This window comes from Cyrtonyx montezumae, unplaced genomic scaffold (assembly GCF_038088225.1).
Source record: "Cyrtonyx montezumae isolate F1298 unplaced genomic scaffold, pur_monq_1.0 scaffold_23, whole genome shotgun sequence".
NCBI lineage: Eukaryota > Metazoa > Chordata > Aves > Galliformes > Odontophoridae > Cyrtonyx > Cyrtonyx montezumae.
In genome coordinates, this window is record NW_027071970.1 from 3,294,023 (window position 1) to 3,320,052 (window position 26,030).

At 38.4% G+C, this 26,030-nt stretch overlaps 1 protein-coding gene across 6 annotated transcripts in view; it reads right to left on the minus strand.

Annotated features, from left to right (window-relative positions):
* Nucleotides 1-26,030, minus strand: part of CIT (citron rho-interacting serine/threonine kinase) — a 70,041-nt gene that overhangs the window by 12,570 nt on the left and 31,441 nt on the right. For 5 of the 6 annotated variants that reach the window (XM_065738833.1, XM_065738831.1, XM_065738832.1 and 2 more), the window contains exons 16-31: nt 25,709-25,849; nt 25,211-25,336; nt 22,279-22,374; nt 20,441-20,557; nt 19,922-20,031; nt 17,034-17,208; nt 15,498-15,695; nt 13,261-13,314; nt 5,304-5,501; nt 4,652-4,845; nt 3,991-4,126; nt 2,726-2,830; nt 1,682-1,822; nt 1,389-1,496; nt 546-708; nt 160-324 (exon numbers count right to left, since the gene is read on the minus strand). In XM_065738833.1, the coding sequence (XP_065594905.1) occupies nt 160-324; nt 546-708; nt 1,389-1,496; nt 1,682-1,822; nt 2,726-2,830; nt 3,991-4,126; nt 4,652-4,845; nt 5,304-5,501; nt 13,261-13,314; nt 15,498-15,695; nt 17,034-17,208; nt 19,922-20,031; nt 20,441-20,557; nt 22,279-22,374; nt 25,211-25,336; nt 25,709-25,849 (2,227 nt within the window). The remainder of the gene's footprint in view (nt 1-159; nt 325-545; nt 709-1,388; nt 1,497-1,681; nt 1,823-2,725; nt 2,831-3,990; nt 4,127-4,651; nt 4,846-5,303; nt 5,502-13,260; nt 13,315-15,497; nt 15,696-17,033; nt 17,209-19,921; nt 20,032-20,440; nt 20,558-22,278; nt 22,375-25,210; nt 25,337-25,708; nt 25,850-26,030) is intronic. The other variant, XM_065738835.1, reaches the window with a different exon arrangement.

The window sequence follows — 26,030 nt, forward strand, 5'->3', positions numbered from 1 at the left end:
CCCTTTTTAGATAAGTGGATATCTGTATCTTTGAACTGTTATCTTCCTTTTATTTGCCTAACCAAATCTTCTATTACCAAAAATGTTAAGAGAGAGAAAGAGAGAGATCATACAGTAACAGCAGAAAAAATGCAACAGAGAAGTTCACCAAGAACCTACCCTCTGGTGTGGAAGATTCCTTCCTGCGACTGGAGGGGGGAGCTAGCAGACTGATCGGGGTAGGCTGATGCTCTGGTGAGCGGACTATGGCAGACATGATGATCTGCTGCCTGGCTGTGGCTGGAGTGGATGGATGAGGGTGGTCTGATATTTTCCGATGAGCAGCTACAGATGAGACAAATACCACTCATTAGCATAACCAATCTGAAGCACTAGCTCATAGCAGTGGTTCTATTCAGTGGTTACATGTAGCCTTACTGCATCCTCTCTGCAGTAGGTAAGAATTAAACAACATGTTACTGCTATAGTGACACACAATTAAAGGCATGTATTCAGACCAAAAAATGTGCGCCGCCTCCAGATTCACCTTTTCTGTTAACTCCTACCTTCCTCACGAGCAGATCTGAGCTCAATGCGTGTTTTCTGTAGAGCCTCCTCCAGCTCAGCAGAACGAGCTTTCTCCTTCTCCAGTGCCACTTTCAGCTCATTGTATTGCAGGGGAACCTGTGTGGGTAAAGAAGGGTCCTCTTTCCGCCGACTAAACAGGCCCTAGCAACAGAAACACACAGACAACTCCTAACTCCTAGTAAGAGATGGCTTAAACTAGGCAAAGTGAAACTAGCTAGTGGCAGTCCGGCCAGAGGGCCTAATGGTAATTCTGATATAAGTAAGGATGGGTTTTTAGTTCATATTGGCACTGGAGAAAAAATGTTGAGATATGGATTAATTTAAAGGGGGACATACGTTACCTGTTAGTACTCACATGCTGAGTTCCCAAAAGCATCTAAACAGAGGATCTCAAAATATGTGGTTAAAATAAATTTAAATTACTTAATTCAAAATGACAGAACTGCTTATGATAATGATGTGACAAGTCACATTACCTGACTAATCAATCCAGTGCTAAAAGACAGCCACTCTAGGTACACAGTATGTTCATACACACATATGTACTTACTGTTCAAAGGAAAAAAAAGCATGGTTAAAGCTCTGTATTCCTACAACAACCTCACTGAGCTATAGCTGTTGTGTTGGAAATAACAAAGTACTGGAAAGGCCACATGGAAGACTTTCTGCCTAGCAAAGCTTATGCTCAGTGACTTGGAATGCTTACATGACACACCTATGCTACACATAAAGAAAGATATAGCAATACTTTGAAAACACAGCACACAGCTACATAGAAAGCCATCATTCAGTTCTACGACTCTCAAACCTTTTTCACCCACCTTTTTCTTTTTTGCTGGTTGGTCCATCTTTGCTTGCAAGAAATCAATGAGCTTGGTTTGCTGAGAAATAGTGCCCTCCATTTTCACTTTTTCATGGGAATAGAGAACCTGTGAACCACACAAATATTTAAGAAATTTCACCTTAACAGCAGAAACAAACAACTCAATAGCATAACAGAGCTGAAGGTACCGTACTGTATCAAACAATTCACTGTATTAGAAAAGGGTCATATCCCAAAACTCCACCTTAAATGGGGAGCACAGAGTCCTGCCCACTATTTCCTCACCCTCACCTGAATGTTTTCCAGCTGATATTCCAGATCACTTCTTTCAGTCTTCAGAAGATCTGCTCGATCTAGAGCCTCCTGCAGTCCTTGAGTTAGGCGGAAGATGTGGTTCTTCTGCAGATCCATTTGCTGCTGCAGCTTTGCCTGCTGTTAATAGCAAAAAGAGCGTGGTTTTCTGTTTGTTTTTGTCATTTGTTGTCTTTTTTATATAGAGCTATTCCATGTTATTCTTGTTTTTTTTAAAAAAAAAGATCATTGCACAAATTAAACCTTTAAAAGCTCTACACTATTCCAGAAGTTTCCCTTCTCATCAGAATGCATCATGACTAAATGAGCATTTCTATGCAGCGTACTGACATTAACTCAGAGCAACACCAACAGCTCTAATTACCCCAACCAACAACAGCCTGTAACCACTCTTCCTCAAAAATCCTCCTCTACAAACTCTTTCCTTTCTACCCTGTTTTGACCTGCATTCAAAGTCACACAGATATGGTAAAGGAGTGTAACCTAGGATCAGGTATCTGTAAACTCAGCTAAATTAAGAAGAGGGGTGAGAAGCCTCACCTGCAGTCTCCACCTATGCACCCTCAGCTTATTGGCTCCAGAGTTGTTCATAAGTTATGGTCCTCTGCCTGTGTAGGAATGTTGTGCCTGGGCACAGACACTGCCTTGCAGACATGACCTAGGACATGCCTTGTCATTACAAGCTTCTCCAATCATCAGTGAGATGCTGTCCGATCCCAATTACTATCAGCAGACCTGCTTTGCTCTTCTTGTTCAAGTACTCTGGGGCTGTGTTCACTGGCTTGTTGTCAACTCCTAGCTCTCAGCTCACCTTTCCCTGCACAGCAGTTCACTTTTATAACTCCCTGATGTGGACACATATTTCACGAAATTTTCAGTAAAACAAAACTTCCGTCCCCATTAATTCTCCAGTTACATATAAGAAGGATGGATGTGTAATACTGCTATTCACAGAACCTTAACCAGTCCTCTCTATGGTGCGGAAACTTCTTCTGAAGTTATAACTTGAATTTACAAGGTTACCTCCTCCAGAAGCCTCTGCTTGAGCTCCCTTTCTGTCTCAAGCTTCTGCTGTAAACTGCGTGCGTTCATCTCCAACATAGCATGCTTCTTCTCCAGGTCGTTGAGCTAAGCAGGGGGGACAGATGATCAGGACAAAAATGACAAATCTAGTGTTCAACAACTTTAAAAATTCAACCTCACCAAGCACACACTAAAGAAAAATAATACGATTATCCTTTACTTACTATAATGGGTTGGGGGAAAAATCATCTGGGGTATCACTGCTCAAATGCAGACATAAACTTATTGACAGAACTCACTGTACACACCCAGCATCACAGAGTGACTTTTCCTTCAGCCATTCTCAAAATGAACACAGTAGTGACTGTCAGATAAACATCTAGAGCAGCCCTGCAGAAAGGGATCTGTGGGTGCTGGCTGACAGTATGCCCAGCATGAGCCAGCAGCATGCCCTGACAGCCAAGGGGGCAAATGGCATTTAGGGGTCCATTAAACACAGCGTAGCCAGTCAGTCAAAAGAGAGAGGATTATACCACTATGTTTAGCATTGGTGCAGCCTCATCTTCAGTACTGTGTGCAGTTCTGGGCTCCACAAAACATTAAAAGGATGTTCAAACACTTGAATGTATCTTAAGATCCTCTAAGATAAGAGGAGAGGAACAGAGCTGGTAAAAGGGCTAGAAAGCAAGTCCTGTTGAAGGTGAGGACAAGTTGGTTGTCCAGCATGAAGAAAAGTGGCCAAAAGGTGACTTCATTGCTCTCTACAACTTCCTTAGGAGGGAACGGAAAAGGAGGTGCCTGTGTCTTCTCTCTGCTATCTGATGACAGAATGCATGTAAATGGCCCAAAAGTTGCACCAAGGGAGGTTCAGACTGGAAATTAGGAAAAAGTTCTTCACCATGTGGCTGGTCAGACACTGGAACAGGCTTTCTAGTGAGGTGGCTGATGCCCAACGCCTGTCAATGCTCAAAAGACATTTGGATATTGCCCTTAGTAACATGCTTTAACTTTCTGTTAGCCCTGAAGTAGTCGCAGTTGGACTAGATGTCCTTTGTAGGTCCCCTCCAACTGAACTATTCTATTGTTGTAAAATTAAATCATAAGTCTTAGGATAGAACTCTACCTTTAAGCCAATTGATTTTCAGTCTTTAACTTGCTCTCACATCTTGAAAAAGCTGCTCAAAACCACAATTTGAAAAGTTGCATCTCTATAGAAGAAAAGTACCTCAGTCTGTAATGAGAGCGTAGGATTGAAAGTTGCTTACCTTATCAGAAAGGCTCTCAGCTTTGAGTTTTTGTTCTTTCAGTGCTTGCTGAAGGGCTAGAATCTCTGCCTTGTGTTCTTTGACAGCTAGTTCTACCACCTGGCGAGATTCAGTAATACGCTGATCTGCTCTCACTCTGCATTAAAATGGAAGACAATGTTACCTAACTCCTTTCTGGGTTTGACCTCTTCCTGGCATTCAGTGGCACGGATAACTTTCAGATGTCTGCCTCAAATCAAAGACGTTACTGTTACTGAAAGGCCTGTTTGTTGCAACACTTGTATTGCATAACCCTGTTCCTGCCCCAGTCTAGAAAAGCAGCATGAAAATTTCAAGACTCCACAGTCACACTTTGGAGCAAGGACTAACTTATCATATAATAAAATAAAAAATAGGAAAAAAGAAATCAAGATTTTTATAGATTGCAATGGTAAATACCATACCCTCTTGAATCACATACTTGGGGAAAAAAATGAAAACACCAAAATGAACAATATTACTGGTGAATGACTATTAACTAATTTACCATTTTTAGAACTACTTCACAAGAATTTATATTTAGTTCCAACTCCCATATCCTATTCCAAATATATTTTTATCCTAGCTTCTGTAGAGCATTCACATACAAGTTAATATAAAAGGGGAGGAGGGGACAAAAGACCTGCTCTGTTTCTCAGTATCCAGCATCCTTTGCAACTCTCTGACACGACATTCAAACTGAGACTTCTCATCCCCTAGAACATTTCTCCACGCTTCCCACTGACGCTCTTTCTCCAGGAGTTCATCATTCAGGGCCTCCAAGTCCATCACTTGCTCTTCCAGCATTGTACATGTTGTCTTCAAGGCCTCCATAGTCTAAAAATAAATCCTCCTATCAATTCTCACATCCCACATCAAGCATGCACTTTAAGCTTCAGCCTTACCATTTAACTTACAGTACATGCAAATTGGCAGCAAACATAAGCTGGTAAATCACAACCCATTTATTTCCAACTTGTGATTGCGTTTAATGTCAGCTCTATCTCATTATGAAGATTTTAAATTGCCAGGGTCACAAAATTAAATTAATTAATTCTATGTTCTGATACCTTCAGAGTGCTAAACTTCTTTGCATAAAAATACAAAGGAAGTAACAAAAAACTTCAATTCATTCAAGTACTTGGGGAAGGAAGGCCTAAACAACAATTGCTCAAATTGCCCCTAGAAGCATATTCATTCCCTACAGGCTTCCAGATTTAAAGTAATTTTTAGCCTTTCTGATAACCCACCTAGCTATCATGAAAAGACTGTGATCCAGACTTATGAAGCCTTACTTGTTTCTGACTGGTAAGCTGCATCTCTCGCTCAGTGATCTCGCGACGGAGATGGTCAACTTCGCTTCGCAACTGGACGACCTCATCATTGGCCCCTGAGGCCTCATCAAGTTGTTTGGACAAGAAGAAATTCTGATTGTTCAGTTCTGCGTTGTCTTCGCTGAGCTGGTTCAGCTGTTCTTCCAAATCTGTGATCACCTAGAAAGATAAATTAGGTTACACGTCAGTGAGTACGGGTTGTTTAGAAAACGCGTTCTCCTCTCATAGAAACATGTATTGCCAAGCAAGCAGACCACTTGGCTTCTTTTTTCCTTCCTCTTTTTTCAAGTTTACATACACACAACACAATAACAACACATTTTAAGCACGGGAGTACTTAGATTTCAAACAGTTTTGATTCTTGAAGAAAATGCCTTGACATTCTCTTTAACTTTTGTTTAGAGTATAAATATGCTGTAACACAACTTCTTCGAGATAGAAGTGCCATATTTAAGGCACTGTGCTGGGAGTCAGGAGTTCTGGTTGTACTCTCAAATCTGCTGCTGACTCAGGGTGCTTTTGCCAAACCACTTTATCTTCTTTTTTTTTTTGCCTTAATTTCCCCTCAAGTGAAATGAGGCTAACACTTCTCACAGAGACTTTTCAAGTGTGATATTTAAGAAAACTGAACAAGAGGTGCAAAGAAGGAAGAATAATCTGATGAATCCTCCTAGCAATTGTTTAAATTACTATAAGCAGCATTGTACGTAGCCAGAAAAAGTCAAAAAACTGAGAAATACACTTTATCAAAGCAGTATCAGCATAGGATATATGAAGAAAAAAATATGGCAGCACAACAGACTAACAGAAAAATCAGTGAAAAGCAGAAATTCAACAAGCACAACAGCCTTGCCTTTAATGAAGTGGAAGCATTTGTTAAATCACAATAGCATTGTACTATAATGCTTTAAACCACATTCCACTTCAACTTAATGAAAAATAGGAACAACAGTGGGCCCTTCTCCACAGTTCTTTTTAATTCTTTTGAGTGAAAGGACATCAGCACTGGGTAGATGAATAGTTGTACCTCGTAACTAAAACAACATCATCACAACAGAAGAGGAAGGATCTGTACAATAACGTTAACAACAAGAATTTCAGAAACTAGGAAAAGTTCTATACAATTAACATTCAACTATTTGAAATAAATACAAGAGGCATTCTTGTCTAATGTCAAAGAAAGGTGAAGAAAACGCTTCATTAAATGGGAAAAATAAAACACCTCAGAACACAGTTGGCCACATTCAAATGTAAATGTTCCAATTTCCTACACAAGTTAAGCACTTAAATATATAAAGCAGTAAAGCATTGTGCACATCTCTTCTCAGCTATCTAAAAAGACAACAACCACTTGTTTTTGAAGAATCTGTGATGCAGGTAGTGGCTGCTCCTTACCGTGCCTCTCCTAGATCTAAATTAGCAGTATTTGATTTTTAAACTGTTGGCAGAAAAAGTCCAACTGCCATTATTCCCTGCTGGGTGAAGGGGAGATTCCTGCTACACATATGTTTTGGGTCAAATCAAAGTGATTCATCCTCTAAAACACAGCACTGCTGATAAAAGTCTGATCACGTGGTTGTTTCTGGAGCATTCTTACAGATAAAATGCGTATTTTGAACAAGGCAGTAACGATTGAGTCAAACTTCCAAAGAACCCAGACTGTATCATAAGGATATCTTAGTGCCAAATTGTTGTAGGGTAAGAACGTTTAAATGAATTTATGCAAACAAAAAGGATAAGAAGAACATTTGCCTTTACAGTATTTTACCCACCATTCCTACTAACAATATCAGAGAGATTTCTACTAGCTGCCAGATGAGATAATGCCTCTCCTTTCCTTCTATCTTTATCATATTTCTGTTTAACCACATTACTGAGTTTTAAGGAATCTATTACAGAGCTCTGGTTTCTTCCACTTTCATTTTGTATATTGATTGAAGTACTTTCTAAAAGGTGCATTAAACTATACCTGAAATATAAGAGAGACCTGAGGGGTAAATGCAAAACTGATACAGTGACATAAAGACTTAGTACTTCTAACTATGTAATTCTTTTTAAAAAGCTGTATTTCAAGACAGCTGTATCATTTAAGGGTTGGAAGTTAAACTCCAGTCAACGTTTACTCCATGTCCTAAGATTTTGTTTCCTTTCTCTGGATGTAACCAAAATTAAACCAAACCACCAAAGCAGCTTGGCTTAAATTCTGAACACAATATATAACCTACGTAACAATTTAGCCAGTTTATTTATTTATTTCTTTTAAAGAGAGAGAATTGTCCTTCTCTTAATCTTCTGTTGCTTTTTTTCCACCCCCCATTGAAAATATATTGACAAATTTTTTTATTTTTAAATCTATCTGCAGGTATTTATAACCAAATAGGGTTACAGAGTCAATAAACACTATAAAGCTTAAATGGTGATAGATAACAGTACCACAGGAAAATGAGACGTGTGATGTAAATGCCTGTCCTGGCAATCAAAACCAAGCAGCACATGATAGGGGATGTGACCACAGGCAAACACACATAATCTGACCTATGCCAGAATCCCATACATGAAAAGAGTTAACAGTTTTAGGCAGTTTTCTTTTCAGTTAAGGAACTGCCCAGGCAAAACAAACAAACAAAAAAACTGGGCTGTAGCTATGCTGAAGTTAAATGTGTAAATACACATTAAAGGAAAGCCTTTTAAAACCTGAAACATAACCACAAAAGTCTTCAGATTTAAAGTTCATAAAACAGCCAAACATTTGAAAGCTCAGGGGAGTATCCCCAGGCAGTATAGGCAGCACTATCTGTGCCACTGCAGCATGGCTCACAAAGTTAACGAAACGCTCTCCTGTCTATGTACTTCATCCCAACAAATTCAGAAAATTGAGATAAAACTCCAATGTGACCATGGCAAACTTGACAGACTGCTCACTACGTGCCACATCTGAGCACACAACTTATTTGAAATGAGGTACCATCTTCTGCATCTATACAAAGATATTAGAGAGTAACCCAAGCATAACAAACTTCAGCACAAGTGATCAGACTCCACACAATTCCCTCCCCATTGCACTGTATCAGAGGGCTAAAGTGTTCCTATGTTGCATATCATACACAATGTTCAAATTTAATCCATGGATCAACACAACAGTCAAAATAACAAGGGGAAAAATTAAGAAGCAGTTTTAGAATACTCTCAACTGCAGTGTGCAAGCTCCTCCAAAGCCACATTCAGATCTTTCAGGAAGATGTCTCAATTCTTAGGTGCCAACAACAAAGGTTCAGGGAAACGTCAGGATACTACAAGGTAAATTGCTTCAGAAAGCTATCAGCAGCACGTTAATTGGTGTTTAATTTCATTTTTTACTACAGCCTTCATTCAGAACTTACAAACTAACACATAGTTTTTTAGTCCACTCATTTCCAGTCCCACCCCACCCCAATCTTTACTAGCATGTTAGCTGTCAGAAGTTATTAGGAAAAAGACAACAGCTATCTCACATCCCCAAATTACCACGAAGAGCACACGAGGAAGTACCACCCTCACTTCATTTTAACCTATTACACGTGGATCTGAAAGATGAAGCTTTTCTAGCACAGAAATACCAAGCATCTTAATGGAGCAGAATATCAAGTCTTCTACTGACAAAATGCTGCACATAGATACCAGTCTTGTATGTCTATCTGTACAATGAATATGTAACAAATACCTCCTCACTTTCCTCCCTTCTCCCGTAATCTGACAACATCTGTGAACTGAAAATACCTTACACTGAAATGTCAGACACCAAAAAATCATCATGGCATAGCTTGAGGGACTCTGCTCCTGTCAGTGGCTGGAGAGCAGTGGAATATTTCACTCTGCATTCCCTTCCTTCCCACACCAACATGCAGTCTCCTGTAGCCCTCCATCCTCATCCTCAGAAGATGAGCTCCCACTGCAACCACGAGCCTCAAATCATGGCAATGTCATACAAACAGAAGGTCCTGCTGGCCTCTTTCAAAGCAGTTTCACATCAACACCCAAAAACTCTCCAACTTTTTGCCAAACTGCAAAAACTACAAAGCTCCACTTCTGTCATAACATTTTTTTGTGAAAGGAAATTGCCTCTCCCAACCAACAGTCAATTGGAAATACACATACACGTGGGCACGCATGTGAATTTTTTTGTTTGTTTGTTTTATGAATTTAGCTAAGCCATAACAAAGTTTTTGCCTGGGTTATTATTTCCTAGTGGAAAAGATCTTTGGGAGAGAAGAGGTAATTTAGCAAAGGTACATAACATGTTTGGACATAGTTTTGAACGTGAAAGATGATCTCTAGAGGGCCCTTCCAATCCCTACAGTTCTGTGATCCTGTGATGTACTCCTGTATGTCAGCTAATTGAGCCAACATGGAATCAGGATTTTAGACTGAAATGGGAAGGAATTTGTTGGATGCCTCGCTATCCGGTCTCCCAGGCTTCCAGAATCAAGCCTGTTAATGTTTAAGACAGCAATATTCAGTGTCAACAAAAGGACCTCAAGGAGAGGAGGTAACCATTGTTTTAATGATGAAATCTTGAACAAATAGAAATGCAGTACCTAATTAGCATTCCTTAAAAGCCACTTTCTTTTCAAGAATAAAAGCAATAGCCTGTAGCCCCTCTCCTCCTCCCATAAAAAAGGAAAATACAGGTGTCAGATCCACAGCATTACATTTGTATTTTACTAAGCTGACTGTAAATATACTTTATGGGATATATTTGCTTCTAAATTTTTATAGAAATTACCTCCTCCATGCTGAATCATTTCTGAATGAAATTACTGAATGTTTTCTTCTTGAAATAATTCTATCATTAGTTAGATAACTTAGTATCATTTGTGACTCCAAACGTGTTGACAATCCAACAAGAAGCAATAATTAAACGCCAGATGGAAATAACTGACAAATGTAAATGTTCCTATTTAAGAAAATGTATTTTATTTCTAGAGTGCTTGCTTATTAACCAGAAAATAACTTTCAAAACTCAAATGGATGGCCATATTTTTCACAGAACAATCCTTGAAAGGTAGGGAACTAGCTCTTTCCCCTCAGTGGATCTGTGGCATGAAGTAGCACTGTGATAAGATTATGATAAAACATCATTCTGTGTATGTGCGGCCTTGTTCATTTGTGTGCATATAGAGCAGGTAATTTGCAACTTATGCTATACTTATGGATCTAATCATTTATTGCACAGTTGACCTGTCTGTGGGGGAAAGCAAAACTAGTATTTTCTTTTTGACTCCAATAGTCAAAGAAGACACGTTATGAGATGAAACAATGCAGAGCTATCAGAGCAACCGAATACAAAATCACAAAGACAGAAGAAATTAAGGCTAGCAACACAGCAACGGTCAGATTTAAAACTGACAAATGGGAGAACCTAAACAAGTATTTATTTGTGTCAGAGACCTCAGCAAAAGGAACAACAAGAGTGCAGCAATGGTACAAGGAAAGCAGACGCACTTTGAGGTGTCACTGTTCATACAAATGAGGTTGAAACATCTGGTGAAGGCACCATTACGAACATCCCTTGATCCCTCACCATCAAGATAAGACCGTCCTATCATTTCTTTCAGTAAAAAGGATAGACAGCTACCATCACTTAATACACAGAAAAATAACATTTCTACCCACGGTCAATTTAATTATACATACATTTTCCTGGTCTGGAAAGAGAATGAATGATGAGCATGTATTATTCACAAAGGAACCATTTCACTAATTTGTTACTGATGAGGATGTCTGATGCATGATCCCACTTATGCCACTAAACGACCTACAAGGCAAAACACCTAAAAATCTTTCCATGCGGAACATTCAAACCTTTCAACATTCTTGTAATCTTATAGAATCATAGGATCACAAAGGTTGGAAAAGACCTCCAAGATCATCCATTCCAACTGTCCATCTACCACCAATATTTCCCCACTAAACCATATCCTTTAGCACAACATCTCTGCATTTCTTGAACACCTCCAGGGACAGTGACTCAACCACCTCCCTGGGCAGCCCGTTCCACCACCTGATCACTGTCTTAGAAAAGAAATTGTTCCTAATATTCAACCTGAACCTCCCATGGAGCAACTTGAAGCCACTCCCTCTAGTCCTATCATTAATTATGTGGGAGAAGAGGCCAAACCCCACCTCACCACAACTTCCTTTCAGGGAGCTGTAGTGAGCTAGAAGGTCTTCCCTGAGCCTCCTCTTCTCCACACTGAACATTCCTAGCTCCTTCAGCCGTTCCTCATAAGGCCTGTGCTCCAGACTCCTCACCAGCTTCGTTGCCCTTCACTGGACGTGCTCCAGGGCCTCAATGTTTTCCTTGTAGCGAGGGGTTCAAAACTGAACACAGTACTAAAGGTACAGAGCCTCACCAGGGCTCAATACAGGGGGACCATCACCTCCCTGTCCTCCTGACTACTCTATTTCTTACACATACCAGGATGCCATCAGCCTTCTTAGCTACCTGGACACACTACTGGCCTCATGTTCAGCCAAGAACATGAGCTGTGGGTCAGTCTTCATTGCTGGAGATTGCCTGCCACATTTTCGAAGCCAAAATTCTACAGTAATGAGATAAATGAGATAACATCATAACCTCTGAAAGGCAGTCTTCCATGCAGCAGAACACAAAACTGCTTTTTGTCTGCATGGAGATCACACAAATTGTCACAGAAAGCTGTCATTCTATAAAAAGGCCAATACAGAACAAACAACAGAAAAGATTGCTATGGATGTAGGATATGTGACAACACATGGGACCAAAAGATCATTCAGCATAAGCAAAGTAGACGACAAAAAGCAGTTTCTTTTGCAGAATTTATTTTGGACAGATGTTGATGCATTTTGCTAAGCCCTACTTCCTCACTGCTTCGCATCAGTACAGACTATGGACAGAATACAAGAATCCCCTTGCTCAGTAATGAAAAGAAACTGTGGAAAACACAGTAACTCTTTAATGGTATTTTTGAAAGATGAAAACTTGATGTTAGATACTTAGTCATCCAGCACAAAATAATTAAACTTGAGGAAATCACTAGAAGTGTGGAAACAATCAAGATCTAAAAACAAAAGAAAAAGAAAAAAAACAAACAAACAGCAATTAAGCTCTGTTTACAGAGTGATGTAAGGAAAAAAAAACCTAGAAATAGCAGCAGCCAGTGTTGATCCAAAGGAATCAACATTTCTGTAGTTCACGTCATTGGAAGTTAGACTCTCCATCAAGCACTATAAACAAGCTTGAAGACAGTGGTAATTTGCAAGAATTCCTATCAGTAGTCAAAGACTCTGACATCTGTCCTGGACTGATGACATGAGTAGAAAAACATGTCAAAAGACCTCAAGTAATATAAAGTAGAAACTGAGATCCTCAAGATCTTTCTGCCCTTTGACCAGATGACCACACATCATTGCGTCATTTTGAACCACGTACTTTCATGTCTCTTCAGTCTTTAAATTCTCCTTAAAATCCAAAGTAGCAAGAACACTTCTCTATCAGCTTTGGCCTAGATCTACAATGCAGCTCAGGATTTGGACAGATAGATCTTTTCTTCTCCTTTTGAGTAGAAACCATCTTTACCTACATTTTTGCAGCTGCTATACCATTCTTATTAGCTGCACTGCAATGAGAGAATTTAATTTACTTTCTTCTCCAAAAGAAGAATAATGTCAATTTCACAAATGGAATAAAACCTCACAACTGAGGTTCACCTAAAGCCTAAAAAAAAATAAAAAATAAAAAAATAAAAATAAAAAATGAAATCCAATTAGTTTAGCTCCTAACATCTTTAAGACAGAAGTCCACATTGGGAACTAGTGTCATCAAGGAGTAAGTCATTAAATTGTTTGCTTCCTTATCCTTAATTTCAAAATAATTCAATGATCTGTATTTAATACTCACTGTGCAGCTATTACGAAGGGCTTCAAATTTACGCTGGATTTCATCTCTATGTGCCTAAAGGAGGTAAGAAGTTAATCATCAATTTTTCATACATGAGAATTAGAATCCAACAGCTGTTGCTAAACAAACTGCAGAACAATCTACCAGCAAGCAAAGTTCGGAAGGCAGATGCTGCACACTATGAAAGCACTCTGTAGTGACAAAGAACTGATTAGTAAATGTCACATCCTACTTAATCAAATGTTCCCAATTCTGAACTACTTTAGAAAAATGTACAAACTCAAAAACTGAACTGTATAAAAAGTCAGTGGTCACCAGATGACTTATTGATTCCATGTTAAGTTTGTACATTCGTGACATAAATTTGAGTTAGTTTTACTTTCATACTCAGGGTACTATTTCATATCAAATAAATGCCACGTACAATTTAATGCTTGCAAAGAAAAACTACAATGAAGCATTATGCAAGCTACCCCAAACAGCTCTGCCAATCTACCTGAATCCAACCATCAAGTACCATTTAACCCTAGGCCTCTCTAAAAAGCAGCGATGAAACGCAGCGATCAATTCTTTGGAAGAGAGTATCCAAAGTATTGAAAAGTACATGCACTTATTTTAAAGAAAGCAGTACTGCATGCACCATTTTACCTCCTAATTTACAAGCAAAGCATGACAAAGCAAAAGTTCTTGTTTCAGCCTCGTGGCCTCTCACAAATTCATTCAGAACATCAAACCGATTTAACAAGTGTCAAACGTCACATGCTATCTGAAACCTTAACGAAAGGTTAGTGTGCTAGCAAATCCAGCTACCTTTCTTCATTCAGAGCATTTTCATTGTAGCTAAGAGGCTAAACAGGAAAAACTCTTTAGCAGAAGTCAAATAGGAGAGCTAATACATTATCTTACTGCAACAGCAATGTGAAAAATAAAAAAGTAGATACAAAACATTCCATATTATAAACACACCGAGCCCACTGAACTGGACTATCTTACAACAGCTGGTCCAGAAGCACTCCTATTTTGCCAAATTAACTGAAGCAGTATCTGAGTGAACACAGGTCATGTACATTCATCTGTTTTGCTGATGGCGTAGGGCAAAGATATCAAGCACATAATCATCTTCCTGTTAGCAGTGATAGCAGTTATGCAAAGCTTTCAGCTGGCAGAGGACCATCTCAACTTTGAGCAAAAAGAAACTGATGCCATGTTTCAATGCATTATTCTTAAGCCTTAGTGTTGCTGCAGTACTTCCCCAGCGTGCACCTGCTCAAGAGCAACTCCAAGTGCATAGTTCTCCTGTTCACCCACCCAAAGCTCCAATCTAATTCAAGCACCTAGCTCAGCAAGTCCCCACTACCCCAACTAAAGCACAGCAGTGGCAGAAATATTCTGAATAACAGTTATTTTATCAGATGTTACCAAACAAAGAGAATGCACATTTTCAACGCTTCAAAATAACTGGATTTCAAGGTCATTGAAGACTGTTCCTTCAATGAAGGTTAGCTGGCAGACAGTAGCAGGTCATACACTTCACCCTCTCCCCTACTGCCCTCAGAATTCATTCTGAAGAAAATATTTCTTAGAATCAAGCAGTGCAAAAGCATATTTTTATACTCAAGAGACAGCAACCTGCAGCATATGACTTAGAATTATGTTTCCTAAGAGGGGGATAAGAAGGGGAAGGGGACAATTTAACATTTCTCCTTTCTATCATTCACACATCACCAGAGACTGCAAGATGCAAGTAATAATTTTTAAATGAAATGAGCACTGTAATAAAATTAGGGTGCTCAGCAACACTGTTTTCCTAGTTTTTGTTGTTACTTTTCCAAACAAATATAGAGCAGGTAAACTTAGGGAAAGAAATCATCAAAACATTTCCAATCAAATGCCTTCAAACTTGTGACAAGTTATTTAAAAAGTAAATCAGAAAGCAAAGCTCCTAGCAATAACAATTTCACACATAGGTTTCACCTCATCACAGAAATAATAGTGCTCTTGCAAGGAGTGTATCAGATTGATTGGCACCAATGATAGATCTACCAGGAAGCACAGCTAAGGTTAATTTAATAGACAAAATAATTTGACATCTTAGACATTCCTGCCTCTATCAACTCGAAACACAATTAGTGCCATTTTCTGAAAAATAAAAAATTAACTAGTAAAAATATATATTTAACCTCATTATAAAACGTGGACCTTCACAATTCTAATGTAGTACCAACTTTAGGGCTCACCGTGAGAGCTTGAATCTCCTCCTCTGCCTCAGCTGTAGTCTCCTCTAGTTCAGTTTTGGCCTCACGGAGCTGATTCTCCAGGGCTGTCCGTGCAGCCTGCAGCCCAGTAATTTGAGATTCCCGCTCCTGGAGTGTCAGCTGCAGTTCTGTCAACTGCCTTTTGAGTTCCAGCTTCTGTTCTTCGTGCTCTAGACCGACCTGAAGAATGAAAAAGTAGCATCCAAGCACAAATTACTTACAAAGAAAGATACAGGCGATATAATCTAATTTCAAGCCTCACTTCAGGATGACATTGTCATTTCTATCCCAAAACCACATCTTCACAGATTGTTTAAGTGACTGAGAAGTCAAGGATGCTGCTTTGTCTGCCTAAAAGCTACTCAACTGCTTTGAAAAAGATCAAAAGCATTTTGAAATGAAACAAACAAAAAAAAAAAAAAACAACAACAACAACAAAACAAGAATAGCTCCAGCTGTGACTCAAATATCACATATAACATGTTGATACAAAAAGCATTAAAGCTGAAGTAGTTTGTGCTGACATTTCTTCATGGAAATTATTGCATTCAGGAATCTCTAGACATAGACAATACTAATCTTTCCATGTATATATATCTAGGTTATTTTTGAAGAAACCAAGCAAATAATCTTGCTCTGGGTTTACTTAAGTTGTTTCTTTCCAAGGTTTTCTTGAGGCATAGTCAAGGATAAATATGTCAATTCCAGGAACAGCTAAGAAATGCACAAGCAGCAGAGCAGACCTCAGATCACTTCCAAAGTTTAGCACCTTCTTCAGGATGTTTGCATCCCACGTGACTCTGTTGTGTTGCAGATGTGAGAGAGCCTGCCAGAAATCTTACACTGGTCCCAGCCAACTTCCAGTCAAACCAGGACAAGTGCAAGCCATCCAACCCTCTTAGCTAAAGGTAAAATTTCAGTCTGAAATGAAAATTATTGGAGTGAAACTGGAGAATGTAAATGAAGATATGAAGTTGATTCAAACTAGCTGATATAAAACTAAAGAACTAAAAATGTAGCATAGTTCACAAAAAAAAAAGGTTTTCATATTACTGTTACATTTTTTTATATCTTTTTAAAAAAAAAGAGGGCATGAGGCAACATTCTCCTGGTTTTTTTTTACAGCACTGCTGTTGTATCATTTGCTTTCTATTCTGTAGACTCTAGACCCATATTTAAGCTGATCATTCTACATAGCTAATCTTTGATTCTTTACTCCATCATCACTCCAGCTGAAAAATAGAATATTGTAGAAAAAAATATATAGATGTGATTCTGAAAAAGCAAGATGATCTAAAAGCTTTATGCTTACTCTAATGAACAATCTTTTGTATTTTCCTCTTCCTCCAGGAGAAGAACTCCAGTGGGAAAAAATAGTGCCAGATTAAAATAAATTATTACGCGTGAAAATCTGTAATTAAGACACACAGTACTAAGACGACTTAATTCTGATCATCACTATAATATTTAAAATAAGACACATTCATGTAAGTTTAGAAGGATTAAACTCATTTTCACCTCTCGCAGCCTAGTTTCCAACTCCAGCAGACGGTTCTTGTCAGTGTGATCTTGGTGACTCATCTTTTCCAATTGTTCCTCTAATTTTCGATTCTGAGCCTCTAACTTTCCAGCTTGGGTTTCCAAGTAGAACTTCTGTTGCCTGAGTTCTGAAATCATCTCCTCTTGGGCTTTCCTGATAGGAGAAGAACAGAAACCTAAAGCATTCTTATATATGGCCTTTTAAAGTAGTGAAGCAGGGAAGAACATACCACAAGCTCCATATTACACAGAACAGGGAAATCCATATCTGTGCATTAAAATCAAACAAGCCAGCTCTCTACTTGCATCAGCAAGAGATCCACATACTAGCAGATTCATCAACATATGCCCAGAGCATTAAAATTTCATGCTTGCAAGTAGCAAAAAAATAAATTGTGTATGTGGTTATCTACCACATTTAAGCTATACTTCATTCTTTTCATTTCACCAATTCCTTGATATATATTTTTCCTCATAGGAAAAATGAATGGTAAGAATAGTTCCTTCCACATTATTTAATTCCAGGATATAAGAGAAACTGAGGAGCTTCTGGTGGGATTTCTGCTTATTTGCTTCCAAAAGATGAAATGGACCTAGAATGACTTTTTAACTTGACCTACATCGAAGCAATGATTTGCTGTCTCTAAACAAAGACTTCATCTATAATGTGAATTAAAATAATTACATGTGTGCATAAGAATTTTGAGCCTGCAACCTCTGCTAAAAGCAACAATTAGCATTTGAAATGGATATTCTCACACAAAACAAACAGCACTTTCTACATTATTTGCAACTCCCAGAATACTTTTATCGTGTTGGAAATGTCTTTCCACTTAACGCTAACAAAGATCTACATACATTAATGAATTAATATTTTAAGAAGTTCACTGTGAGATAAGCTGTAACTAATCCTATCTCAGAGAAATTATGTGGCTTTCCCAGGATCAAATGAGAAGACTTAAAAAAGCTAAAATCAGAACCCAAGTCTGCTGACTCACACTTCATTGCACTGCATGTAGAACCCTCCCCTGTCACCAGGTATTCTGTGTTGGGTTGTTTTGTTTTGTTTTTCATTTATCTCTACAGATGGTTGGCAGCCAGAACTGCCACATGAGCTACCTGCTAAGGAAGCTGATAGCCATTAACTTCCTCAAACACTGATGGCACAAAAACTAGCCAAGTCCCACACCCCTTTGAAGGGTTTAAATCACTGGTTCTCCTCTTCAAACATGCTCAGATTGTTGCTTTTGTGGATTCAAAATGCAGTCCAACAACAGATTCATACATATTCACCACCACAACTCACAAAATAAGCACAAACTCATTTCGCTATCTGCATTTATAAACACAGGCATAATAAAGCAATTTTCTCTTAAAATGCTGTTGATTCTGAAATATCTTCTAGCAATTCAGCAACATTAGGTTAATTGACTTAAGCTAAGTTAATTTCTTAAGCTATTCAAAGTAATATTTTAAAGCAATATTTTATTTTTCTTGTTTTCTACTGATCTCCAGTGAAGTGTCCTGCTACCAGAGGATCATCTAACTCATCATGCTCTGTTGAGATCTTACCATCAGTTCAGCAGCAATGACTGCAGCACTAGACTTTGCATATGTTTCCCATGTATGTGCTGAGACACTACTTGTGTAGCATTTCAGACCAAAGTTAAGGCTTTTCCCACCTCGATAGACTCCCCATGTGGTTAACCAGAAGTCATCTTGAGCATAAAGCAACTCAGTTCAAATTCTCAGTTATTTCTGTGAATATTTCTGGCTGTTCAAGCTAAAATAACTTGCCAGATATTTGAAATATAGCAAAAATTGGAACCATTACTTATCTGGAGGCATAATGAGCACTGAAAAGAAAAAAACAAAACAAAACAAAGCAACGCATTGCCAAAAATCAATCTTGCTTGATTCTGTTCAATATTATAGGTGAATCCATCCAAGTGCTGCCCACAGAGATGCTGCCTAACACTGCATCCAGCAGCTGATGGACATTGAAAACATTTATACAGCCCTATCCTGCAAGGCATATCGAACAATCTGTGCTTCTTCTACTAAAGCAGAGTGCTTTTACATTATTAAAGGAGCAAGAGCATTTTTAAGAGGATAAGGAATCTCAACTAAAACGAAAAGCAAAATAAAACTGAAGTAGACAAAGATTTGATAGGAAAAAGAATCAAGATTTCCTCCATGTTTAACAAATAGGAAGAATTCAACACAACAGCTATTGCTGTTGACACAGTGATTCAAGATGGCATTAGATGTTGTCCAGTAGCACTGCACAAAGGTGGGTTATGAAGACAAAATGAACTGAAACAGCTTTCTGAAGTTAGGGTATCTTCTGCTCCACATTACTGCTGCCTACTGCAGTAAAAAACCCTCAATCTTGCAAACGCTCCTGGCTTACTATCTGTCTTTTTGTCTTCTTTGCCATTGGGCAGTACAGAACACTTATGAAGGAAATATACGTAGTGGTTTCCATTTGAACATTAAGTAACTGCCAGAGGAACCAAGGAAAATACGAATACATTAACAATATGTATGTTAAAAAAGGTACATATGCTTCTCCAGAGGTATTTCAGACATTTAAATTGTCAGCATTCATTTAACATAACTGGTAAACCTACATGAAACACCAGCCTCAAGAAAGGCCCCAGAATTTTTTGCTTGTCGTGTTTGGGAAAACACAGGAGAAGCAGTGAAGCACAACTATTTGAAGAACATGCACATTCTCTGCATTACAGGAAAATTAGCAGAGAGCATAGCAAGCTTGTAACCAAGGATCAGCTTTATATTTAGAAAGAAGATCCTACTGAGAACTGTTCAGTGGTCACCAGTATGACAGCAGTTGGCGTACTTACATGTTCCTCTGAGTAAAAAGGCTGCTATTTGCAGCTAGTTTATTGGCCTCAGACAATTCCACTATTCTCTGCTCCAGTGACCTAATCTTCGAATCCATTGCATTGATCATCTGAAAAAGAGCAATGTGCATTTGAGATCGCACAATAAAAGTAATTTTAAAAGCAATGTTTAAAGGAAGTTTTGGAACTTTTTCTGGGAACATCGCTAAAAGGACATTGATCATATGGCCAAGAAAAAGAGCATCACAGATGCAGCCACTGGAACTTTTTGTAAGAGCTTTCTGCTGCTTTAATGACTAGAGGAAAGCAACAATTATATTAACAACTTAACCTGTACTTTTAAGAAAATATTCTTGAAGATTCTTTGTAATAATGACATACATCTTTTAAAATGGTTATTAATCAGCTGATTCCTTCAAGACATTTGAACAGCATCCTCAAACAAGATTATCTTGCTAAAAATCACTGCCTCAAAATGATCCCTTAGGATGCTCTGATTTCCAGCTCAGCTACACATACCGCTTTCTGTTCAGCCAGGACTTTACATTTCTCACGTGCTTCTTCTTCATGTCTTCTGAGCATGTTCTCAAGTGCTTCCTTATCAGCAAGATCTTTCTTCATCTGGTTTTCCAAAACCTAAGTGAAGATATTTTGTTTGTCTGGATTATATCAATTTCACAGGGCAAGATCGATGATTCTACAAGCAATTCATCACATCTCAAACAATAGACCCAAGATGCAACGGCACAAAAACCCTGAAACAGGGAACTCCTTCAGCTATCTCTGAAGACTGAATTTTATGGTGAAGTTTTATGGAGATGAGACTGTTTTGGCTTTTTTTAGATGTACACACTGCACTCAAGAAACATTCCAGACCAATGCAACAGAAAACAAAAAAACTGTATACTCAGTGTGTGTGCATAGCAGAGGTGGTAAGGAAGTATGCATCCTGTGCTTGCCCTAAAAATGGCTTCTGAGCTATATTGTTAAGATATGTAATTACGTATTAGAAGGCAATTGAGACACCGTTAATTCTTCAGGTCAGAGATACCAAAGAAGCAAGCTAAGATTTCTTTTTTTTTCTAACATAAATACTAGGTACAGGGCTAAAATAACTATTTGTCTTTTCTCTTTTTTTCTCCCCCCTCCTATTTAATAAGTGTTCTGTTGGCAAGTCCTCCAGAGTTTTAAATCAGTTGTTAAAATGAATGCCATTTCCTTCAAGGACAGGTTTTCAAAGGCACGAAGAACTGTTACAGACATGACTCTCATTAGAACTTAACAAGTCTGGACACCACAGGATATCTTTTACCGTTCAGTTATAAATATCTCATGCCTTGAACCTCTCTCATCTAGCTTCCAGATCTCCCCTACTATACTCTATGTCATATGTCGCCATAATTCACTGCCTGTCTTTTCAGTTTAACTCTTTTTCAAGCCCTATCCTCTTTTTCAGTTTTCATCTTAGCCCTTCTCTCTTCCCAACATCTCCTTCTAGCCTTCCTACTTTCTATCACTCTCATTACTGAATACTACAAGTTCTACCAAGAAATGTTTTCACTTTTCTCCATTTTTCTCCCACAGAAATTCCTTCTCTCCTCGTCAGTACTACATCTCTTACAATTAAACTAAAATGTAAAAGTAAAGCCCTCAGTAAATGTAACAGATAAGAATTGCTAAAAACAGGTTATGTATAGTACAAACAAAGATCCTTACAAAACGCACTTACTGGCTGATGTATTGCATGTTCTTTAGAAAAATCCTTAACCACAGCATATACTCCCATTTCCCAAATTGTTTTTCCTAGTTTTAGATGGTGTCTATAATTCTATTTCTAACTGTATGTTAAAGTCTTATGCTACCCTGGAAAAGACAAAAACAAAGTGGGCGGTTTCTGTGGCTTCTTGGCAGATGTTACAGCTCCAAGAAGTTGGAAATTTAGAAACATTCTAGTATTTACAGAATGTAAAACTTGCAGGTAGGCTGTGTGAATATTCTTAAAACAATTAAATCTTCAGTAGGAATCAAACTTTTTTTTCAGGATGAAAGATACGAAACCATTTAGTAAGAACTATTTTGTCAGCAATGAACAAATTACAGTCAAAAACTGCTTAATTCCTCCACTTCTAACTTCAAATGTCACCTATTTTAACACAGCATTAAAAACATGTAAGGTTCACAGACAAACTAGAAAAAAGACTTACTCATATTTCACTAATCTCACTGGAGCATTTCAGAAGTTGTAATCAAGACAGCAACTCATAAGACAAAGCAATCAAAGCTCACAGAAAACAGTTATTCCCTGAACCCCTTCTACCCACAAAAATGTGTGGGAAGATAAGAAGATATTTTTTTACTTTGAGTTTTTCCTCATAGAATTGTTCCTTCTGTTTCAGCTGCAATTCCAGATGTTGTGCTGCGATCTGAGCCTCTCGATGCTTTTCTTCCAGCTCCTAAAAGCAGCAGAAGTTCATATTCAGATACAAATAGGTGGTGCACGTGTGTTACACAGACACTGAAAACACACTCATTTTTTAAGGCTCTACGCTACACGAGCATGTCACAGATAAAAAAAAGAGATGTTACAAGAGCTGCACATGATCAGTTTTAAGCTTTGTATATTGCTGCTGACCCATCCACTGCAGTGGCAATACAGTGCTAAAGACAAAGATTTCTACTTCCACAATAATAATCTGATTCCCAGTAACATATTCTCAAAGACAGGCCACGCATGTTTTGTGAAAACAAGCAGTTATAAACACTTCAGAGGTGCAGTGGCATGGCATCACAGGAAGTTCAGATTTATTTTTAACAAGGCCTCTCACTTTGCTTTCTCACAGAAGGCCTCAATAATGGGGCACTGCTGTTATGCTTTTTATTCTGTATTCACAGAGCAGGAATAGTATTTACTTTGTCATGTTCGTCAAGCGAATGCTGTCAGAATGACTGTTTATAAACTGTTTTGAAAATGAGAAGCACAGGATGCAGTATAGATGGTAGATGGTACCAGAGTATTTTTAACCTCTTTACCTCACAGCCGAGAGTTGCAGCCACGCACAACAAGGACTTAGATAATTCTGCATCTCAGAGGTTAGCTATTTTAGTAAGAGGAACAGTCTGCCGTGTGAATCTATTATTGGGGGTATATCTATAAACACCTTTGAATAGGACACCTCTCAAAAGCTGAGCTTAGTACTTTATGTTCCTTCACTGTCATATTTGCCATCCTAACAATTTCTTTAGTACAACAGGCAGATCCAGGTCTGTCAGTCACTGTGCTGAGTTGGCTGCTGTACAGTCAAGTTCAGGTTTGGGGATCCACGCAGGACTCTTGCTTGCCTTCCTTGCACAGCATAGGAAAATTTCCTTTTCATATTCTTTTTTCCCCTCATTTTGAAATCTACAAAGATTTCTTTGCTCCAGTAATTGCAGTAGACCTCTTTTTCCAGACGAGGAAATCAAAAAGGAGGTTCACAAAAAGTAGGTCACCTACAGTGCCAAGTACCCAAAACTTCTGCAAGAAATGGAGATTGCTGCTTTTTTGCAATTGAAATACATCTCCCAGCAACAAGAGGGACAATTCACCTCCCTCAGAAGCCCACGCGTTTCAGGTCCTGGCAGAGAATCAGACCACCAGATCAGCAACAGTTTCAAAGCCACCAGCATTAGACTGCTTACATCTGAGCAGAAGCTTTACCAGCTTACCATAGGCACTTCACAGTCAGTTTGCATTTAAAAGGTAATTATTATTTTTTTACCAGTCCAGTTCTTGCTACTATTCTCTATGTAGCTCTCATTTTCAATTGTTATTAACATCATAGCAACAAGCTACATTTTCAAGTATTAATATGCATCTTCTCTAGGCTTGTTTCTTACTTTTTATTTCCTTCTATGCAGAGATCAGCAGGACTTCAGGTACTAGACAGCTAGCACACAAACCCAATCCAATTTATTCAACAGCTTCTACCTTATCCTATGTAATTCTGCTATCCTTCTATACCAGGAAAAGTCAGAAGTGTTTGAAGAGAGCAACTTAAGGGAACAAAGAGGGCAAGAGGGGAGGAAAATAAAACAAGAACTCATACCCTGTAGCTCCCAGATCAGCTGGGACTACCAGCTGCAAGGAACTAGGAAATACACTGTAGGGTTATTTCCTTAATGCCTGCTTGACATGGTTGTTTTTTGTTTTATGAAATAACTTTGTGTCTCTCCAATATTCTGTCAGAACTCCATGGAAACTATCTATGAGAACTACTAAACATATCCCATGGAGTAAAACAATTAGCAGATATTTCTGCATTCCCTTCCAGATTTTCCTCCACAGAGAACATAATCAAAACCAATGAACAATCCCCAAATATACACAAGAGGCTTATGCAACAACAACTCAAAGTTTTACACCATTTCTAAATATAAAGCTGGCTCTGTGCCCAGCAAAGCCATAGTCTCCCACTTACCATGCATTCATGTTATCAAAACAATTCGAAAGAAAGAACACTACCAAAGATCTGTATCATTTTCATGAGAGCTCTCAAACATTCTGATGCTGAAGCCTATCTGTGTAGCTACCACAACAAGTATGGATCATACTTGTCCAAATGTGGTTTTATATTTCCCTTTGGCCTTCTTCAAGTATGTCTACTAATAAGAATAATACCTTTTTGTTCTTGGCAGATTGGTAGCAGAGAAAGAGAACTCATTAGAAATGCAAATTAACTTTAATTACTCCAAGATTATGCTTCCCGTCCCAAGAAAGTATTTGAAATATCTTCTGTTTGGTTCCCTGCAGACTGAAGTACCAACTCAATATGAAGTCTTAACATGTTTAACAAAGAGAAAAACAAGAGACTGCCAACAGAGATGTGGGTGCAAATGGATCCCAACAAATATTACCTTTGGAGAGGAACGCTTTAGATGAGTAATTTTCCCTCTACAAGGAGTAAGCATTTCAAGTAGATCTGACCTCTAAATTCCTTAGCAATTTAGTTTAAAATATAGATATCAATGCTTTTATTATTGCAGTATCCTGTACTGAGTTCAATGTACTCCTACTGAGACAACCAGAATTTTCAAGTAGTTTTAAGATTACAGGCACAGTCATTAGTTCATGACTAAAAGGTGCAAACAGAATTTGACAGTTCAAGCTTTTCCAATATGAACGGTACACAAAACAAATCTCTTTATTCAACAATTTCCACCTTATCCAGTGCAATTCTATGTCTTCTGTTCCTTTCCTACTCCTTTCTTACAAACTCTTACCCTTTATCTTTCATTTTCACCTCTGCTCACCAGAATTTTTTCTGCCATCTGTTGAATCTGTTGAGATTTAGTCTGAATATCTTCCTTTAGACGGTTTTCTCTTCGTTCCACAGTCTCTAATCTCTTCACTTGATTCTCCAGAGAATGGCGCCGTTCCTGCAGAGCAATTAGAAAATGCTACTCAGGGTAACCAACACTGCATTACCACAAAGCAGTGAGCAGTCTGTGGTAGAAGTGAGCTAAAGCTGACTGCACGGCTGTCTTTCACATTTGAGATCCCCATCCTATCTCAAAATCTCTTATCCTAACCACAAGTCCTTACTGCTCCTCAATGAAAATATAATCAAACTCCCCATGTTTTCTTTAATTAATATGTATAATTGATTAAAATAAATTGATGTCTAACACTACTTTCCTATGAAGGCTTAGAACAGAAATACAAGCTGATCACATCCACCCAGCTGGGGGCCCCTGAACTAAGAAACATCCCAATAACTAATTTTCACCAGGCAGACCTACTTCACTCACCTCTGCCTCAAGCAATTTCTTCTTCATGCTTTCATTAGAGTCTTCCCGATTTTGAAGTTTCTCTAACTCCTTCTCAGCTCTCTCCTTAGCTTGACGGATATTCTGAAGAAGTTCAGTTGCCTCTGAGCTAGCCTTCACAGCCTAAGTCCAGAGGAAAAGAACAGCGTTAAAAGAAAAACACGCATACAAGAACTTGCTGTGTCAAAGCTCATAACGCCACAATGGTCAACGTTCTGAATAAAACTGCTACAGAACTTTCACTTAACAGTCTACAATTAAGATAGTGAACAAACATGCTCTGGAAGCCAAAATCTGAAGTTCT